Genomic DNA, 6,487 nt, shown 5'->3' with positions numbered 1-6,487 from the left:
CTTCTACAGTCTGACTTCAGATCACCTAATCTCACACCTATATTTCATTTACTCTGGTCTTAGTCAGAGTCTGCTAACTTGGAGTGTTGGTACAGTTGTTCCCTTGGTACAGTTTATTTTCACACACAGAAAAATCTGTCCAAGACTGAAGCAACAGAGTAAACACAAGAGGTTTACTGTGTCCTGGACAAGTGCATGTCTCTTTTTTATTGTTTGGGTATACTGTACTGTAATTACATTGACATTGCCCCCCCCCCCCCCCCCCTTATCAAACAAGATGGAGGAAAAACAATACAAGTGCATATTTCTACTACTTTTAGAACATCTGCATTTTTTTTCTATCCAAACTGCTACAGGATACTCAGACGTGTCCAAAAATACATGCTGACTGCCATAGTGACTGGGTCAGGAGTCGGGGGGGGGGGGTGCGGCTGATCTTCCAGCATACTGTATCTTAATGATGTAACATATGGACTAATTATATCAGATCTAATTATATCAGATTATCAGATGATTGTAATGTAGATGAGAGGAGGAACAGAGATGATTACACTGACGACAGACCCAGGAGACGAGGTCCGTGTGTGACAGATACCATTAGAGAACACGCGGCACGGTGCTAAGCTGGTGCTACTTCCCTGACAGCAGCAAGGACCCTCTTACATAGCTGCTGGGTCCGGCTTTTTAAGCTACTGTTTAGTTTTTGATATGTTTTAAATGGAATGTTAACTGACTTGTTGTGATATCTCAATGCAAAATCTGTCATTGTCAATTATCTGGTTCTACTGGCAATTGTTTTTGCGAAAGCTAATAACAAAGAACCTCAAAAAGGCACTTGCTTGTGCTATATATCACCTAAAATATTAAATAATCATTGAAAAAAGTCTTATTGGGTCCAAAATGTTCATAATATTTACATTCCAGCGAGTTGGCTGACAACGGTTAAGAATCTCTGAGCCAACAGCATGAACACGTTGATATCACTACGTGTCGTCACACAGCTCAGGAGCTGTCGGGTGGGGGATCAACAGGAGAAAAGGCTGAGAAACGTAAGGGTTCATTCCTTATCCACCTCAAACACTGGTGGGCCAACAAAGGAGGAAGACCAGGGTCAATACTGGTTCTGCATCTCTACGGTGTTCAAAGCTGAAAGACAAAGTGGTACCATGTTTTGACCCAAAAACATCCTCCGGTGTGTGGGTCTTCACTGATGGAGAAGCTGGGAAGAGACCGGCCGTCTAAAAAGCTAAATAATGAATCCTACATTTAATGCACTTCTACACAAACACCTGTGCTGCCTGTTAACACACAACACCAGTACAGATCAGTGCGTAGATGTGCTGGTAGAGGTTCGAGGAGCTGCTCTCACAAAGACTCAACAGTGCCCCTCTGTGGAGGATAGATGATCTGTCAGTTACAGATGAGACAGAAGCAACATGAAGATTTTTAGAGTGGGATTCTTAATGGGTTAATATTTTTATAAGCTTTTAAACCACATGAATCACACAGACTTAATAACATAGTAAAACAAGGATTCTCCTTTGCATCCACATTTAACGGATGGTTGTTTCGTGAGAGTATTTTGATGATGAATTGCCATTGATACACATGCATGCGCACTGATGACACAAAGTTGGGCATAATCCCTGTTGGTCAGACATCGTCACTCCTAAATCAGAACTCAACAACTATGAAAATAAAACAAACAAATAAAAGAATAAATAGTTTAGACATTAGATGAGGCTTCACACAATCCAGATGGATTTAGTGAAGAAAATATGAATGATATACAGACTTTTGTTTTCCTTTGTATGTATAAAGTATTGAAATACACTCAAATACTCATTCACATGAATATCTCAGACAATTCTGCTGCTTGTGATTTGACGTTCTCGTCCCGTCATGTCCATTACGCTCTCTTGACTTTGCATCACTTGTAAAAGAGGTTTAAATCTAAATGTGACTTCTTGGTTAAATAAAGGTTGAATCACAAGTGTTGTGCTGTTTAGAGACCACAGTCAATACAGAGAGACCATGCACCTCTGTGTTATCTACACAGTGGTGTAGTCTAGTTTACACTAGTGGGTATCCTGTTATGATTTATGTGTATTTACTCTGTTTGCATGGTTGTGTTATCAGAAGATACAACTAAAGTGATCATTGGAAGCTCATCTGAAATATTGTATTCAATATCGAGAAATATCTGGACGCTGGACACACTCCAGTGTGGAGCCATTTAGGTCTAGAAAACTGGAATAAAATATAATTTATTAAAACTAGAATTGCAAACTAGCAGTCGTTTGCCTCTGACAACCAGTTATAGTTTACATACATGTTTGTCAAGACTTAGAGTATAATACACTGTACAGACTTTAAAGCAATGTGGAATCTTTGCTGGGTTTTAACCAATGATTTACAAAGTCCTTCTTGGATTCGGACCCAGATGCCCCTGCTGGCTAGAACCAGGTGTTCTGCTTGGCCTTTAGCGTAACTATCTGTGGCACAATCCCTGCTGCGCCAGGCCCTGTGTACCCTGCCATTTCCTCCCCAACACTGGAGCACAGTGTTATTTCCTTGTCACTAAATGAGTGGCTAGCTGCTGAGGCACACTAATGAGAGGAAGAGGGCAAAATGAAGAGAAACTACAGGAAGGCTGGTTCTTCATTTACCCACTTGTAACACCATACACAGAGTCAATCCTCCATCTTTCATTTCTCTGTCTCCTGACACTTTGGCTCTAAATTAAAAGACATCGGTTAATAACACCGGAGAACATCTCACTGGAGTGCACAAGAATTCATTAATTTATGCATCGTGGTGCGACTTGTTTCAAGAATATTACTCAAGTTATTCATAAGATATTTTAATTATTAACTCTTTGCGTTGATTAAATACTTTTAAACATGTGATATTCTGTAAAAATGCATGACTCCTGCATGCAAAGTCAAACTGTAATCTGCATATCGTGGTTTTCAATCTATTTAAAAAGATAGAATTTCAGATGAGAGTATTTAGATTTTATTTGGTTCCGATGCCTACAGAGGCTGCAGACAGATAAAGGATGTATAATCTAATGTGTTGCTGTCTCATAGAAAGCTATCAGTGGCTTTGAATAGGTTTCTCCAACAGGCCGGGCTGAATGAATTACACTAGTCTGTTAGTATTCTGCCTCTGCCGTACAAAAGGTCAATGTCAAATGCACCTCATTTAAAAGTCAATAGCCACTATGCACATCATCTCCTGGGAATTTAGGCTGGGAACCCTCCAGACGGTATTGTGTATCATTCAGTTAGCAGAGGGCAGCCAGAGAGCTTTTTTAATCTTGACCTTCCAATAAAATATGCTCCCTATCCAGAATTACATGCTCTAAAATGGAGACATAAGCTCCCAACAAATCACGGCCAGACTGAACCATCTCAAGGGAGAAGTTCAACAGCGTCGGACACAACAGGCGTAGCACTGACTGACCCCGCATATTTATTTCTTTAAGTTTTTAAATCTAAAACAAGTTCACACACAATATCAAATCTAAAGCAGTAAAAGACATTCAAGAATAATACTGCATATCTGCGTCGGTTAAGGTATATTAGTAATTCTCACATGCAAAAACAATTACCATACATGATGGAATACTTAACTGTTAAAAAATAATACTGTTGGTAGATGCAATAAAATATTCGGTCACACAGAGAGCAGCAGCGCCACTCCAGCTATGATCCACTTAGCTGGAGGCTGCTTAGTTCTCAGGGGGATTGTCCAGACATACGTGGACCCTCGCTGTTTGGTGCGGTACACTGGACACGGGTAGGTACTCTTCAGCTCCAGCTCTTCTGCTGGCACCGCTCTAACATACAGCACTGGCATGGATGAGGTCAGATCCCTCAAAACTGCCTCAGAGAGGACCCCGGACTGAGTGTCCCAGCGCGCTCCTGGAGGACATGGGGAAGACTCTACTGTCAGTCTCACAGATGTGTCACAACTCTTTTCCTATTTATGGTGCTGAATAATGTCAGAAAATCAGGTAATGAAATCTGACCTTCCATGAAGAGCCCGTGGATGTAGGCCCCCTCCCGTGGTGGATGTCCAAAGTCATCTTTCATCTTCTTGGTCACATCCACAGTCAAAGTCATCTTGTCCAGGGGCCACTGATTCTTCCGCGCGATGCTCTGCAGGATAGCTGTGGAAACCGTTTTGGATTTTTCTGTAGCAAATGTCATCTCAATCCTCACTGCTGTTGATACGCAGACTCACCAGTGAGGAACGACTGAGGGTTGAAGAGTCCTGAGAGCCAAACGACTGCAGGCAGAACAAAGTCCTGGGTCCAGCTGTCCAGCTCACGACAGCCACTCTTAATATCATTAAACCTAAAACACAAATCAATACTGCAAATAAACACTGAATCAAATATGTTTTACAATGCTGTTGATTTTAGTGTTTGATTTTGAAAATGTCTTGTCTTCAAATTTATATGATTCTCTGCACACTTTGTGTTGTATTCAGGCTGGAAAGGGTGGAGGGGCACAGGAGAGCACTCGGATGTCCTATCTTAATTTAATCTGGTCTTAGTTCATAAAAACTGACCTTGATCTCTTTGCAGTGATCCTTATAAGGGCGGCTGACTCTAATTTTGGTTTAAATTTTGTCTATTGACTAAGATGCATGTTACCTTTCGTCAAATTTCTGATTATTGTTAATTCTAGTGATGTTTTCATTGTTTTTTTACCATTGTGCAAGTGTGTGTGTCGAGGGGTAAGCCAGTCTGGCCCAGGAATCAGGAACTGAATCAGAGAACAGGGCGGACTGCAGAGTCTCCAAACTGGAGGAGATGGTGAGTTCTCCCTGAGAGCAGAGAAATCCTCATCAGTGCAAGGAGGTTCTTGTTCAGGGAAGTCACAAGGGACTGATTGTGTACCTTCAGGCCAAGATCCAGCTCAGTAAGGGACCTCCTGATCTCTGCCAGCAGGAGGTTCATGTGCTCACACTCCTGCAAACACACTGAGACATATGGGCTTCGCTCTGTGGTCTTTGTCATCATCTCTGTCATGTTATATTCTTCGGGAAGTTTGTCCAGAAGATCTTCAATGACAGACTTGACCTGAGAAAACGACATAAACACAATTACTTGTTCATGTAGCTTCTTTTTTCTGCGCTCTCTCACTCTGTGCACACCTTCTCTTCTGTGCTCTGAGCTGCTGCCTCTCCTCTGGATGAGTCCTGAGGCTGCAGCTCCAGCAGAGTCCTCAAGAGGTTGTCTGAGGTGACAGTGAGGCAGTCCAGCTCAGCGTTTGGATGTAGACCGTAGAGAGTGGGGTTCTCAGATGGAAGATGTTCATCAGTGTAACTGTGGTATCCACTGTAGTCCATAAAAGGAGGTGCCAGGAAGCCAGGACAAAGAAAGAGCTCCCCTTCAAACTAAAAACACATTACATAACAGTGAACACCTTCATAAAGGTAACTGTGTAGCTTAGTAATGGTGAGCTGAAGTCGTTCAGTTCAGAATAAAAGCTGCAGTGGGGTGTCATCATGCAGAAGCTCAATCAGAGAGGAAAAAGAAACATGGAGTGTAACATTGCAGTTTAGCTTTAGATCCCAAGAGGGCAGCCAATGCCTAGGAATAAACCTCAGGATGTATCGTTTTTTTCCCCAGTTTGGTACAGTTCCTAAGTTAATGAGTCAAGGTAATATTTAAGAACCCATCAATTAAATAAATCATCTTATGTGGATAATTGCTCACCATTTTTGGATGCATGAATTGGTGCAGATAAGTCTTACACAGTCTTCTGTCCCAGTCATCAGTGATGTGTCCTCCATACATGATCTCTCCAAAAAGATAACATAAATCCTCCCACGGCACCTGCAAGAACCGATGACATGTTTATTTGATCTTTTTACACTTATAAATACTACTTGAACATTTTTTAATCAAGTGTGATGCTAAAGTTTGTGTTTAAATTAGATCGCTGTTTAAATGCTCACACATTTTGTTTGTCGTTTGATGCAGCTGAATTATTTTATACAAGAATTTCATGACAAAGAAATAATTCATGTATCATCATAGGAGCCCAAAACAGGTCAGCGCATTCCCAATGGAAATACCCCCCCCCCCCCAAAAAATGCACCTATGAAATAATTAAAAAAAAATTTCAAATCTCCATTCAAGTCTTTGATGAGCAGTAAGTTTATGATTCCTCTTCCTCTATAGGTAAACGAAACCTAATGTTTCTTTAAACACGCTGATCTAATGTATGACAGAAGTGTCTTTTCCTCAGCAGGAGATTATGATCCCTGAGGGTGAAGGAGGAAGAAAAGAAACCTGTGATTCATAACAAATTACAAAAGCTTGAGGTTCACAATCATTTGTACCTGTATTGTTTTGCAAATTGCTTCCTTCATCAGCTCTAATTGCAGTGATCACTTATGTAGCGTTGTGAACTGTCACATCGGCTGCATGTAATTACATTTAGGATAACGCTTCATTGCTCTCCTA

General features: G+C 41.2%; 1 protein-coding gene across 1 annotated transcript in view; it reads right to left on the bottom strand.

The window, feature by feature from the left end:
- Positions 1-1,509: 1,509 nt before the first annotated feature.
- Positions 1,510-6,487, bottom strand: part of LOC147253482 (dynein axonemal heavy chain 11) — a 43,413-nt gene continuing 38,435 nt past the window's right edge. The window contains exons 77-83 of the mRNA XM_086218669.1: positions 5,735-5,854; positions 5,170-5,412; positions 4,913-5,095; positions 4,724-4,839; positions 4,252-4,364; positions 4,037-4,177; positions 1,510-3,929 (exon numbers count right to left, since the gene is read on the bottom strand). Of these exons, the coding sequence (XP_086074795.1) occupies positions 3,682-3,929; positions 4,037-4,177; positions 4,252-4,364; positions 4,724-4,839; positions 4,913-5,095; positions 5,170-5,412; positions 5,735-5,854 (1,164 nt within the window). The 3' untranslated portion in view covers positions 1,510-3,681. The remainder of the gene's footprint in view (positions 3,930-4,036; positions 4,178-4,251; positions 4,365-4,723; positions 4,840-4,912; positions 5,096-5,169; positions 5,413-5,734; positions 5,855-6,487) is intronic.

This window comes from Aulostomus chinensis, chromosome 11, assembly GCF_037954235.1.
Source record: "Aulostomus chinensis isolate RoL2024-O1b breed Wild chromosome 11, RoL_Achi_v1.0, whole genome shotgun sequence".
Lineage (NCBI taxonomy): Eukaryota > Metazoa > Chordata > Actinopteri > Syngnathiformes > Aulostomidae > Aulostomus > Aulostomus chinensis.
Note: the sequence above shows the minus strand (reverse complement) of the source record. Positions and strands in the feature narration are given on the sequence as shown.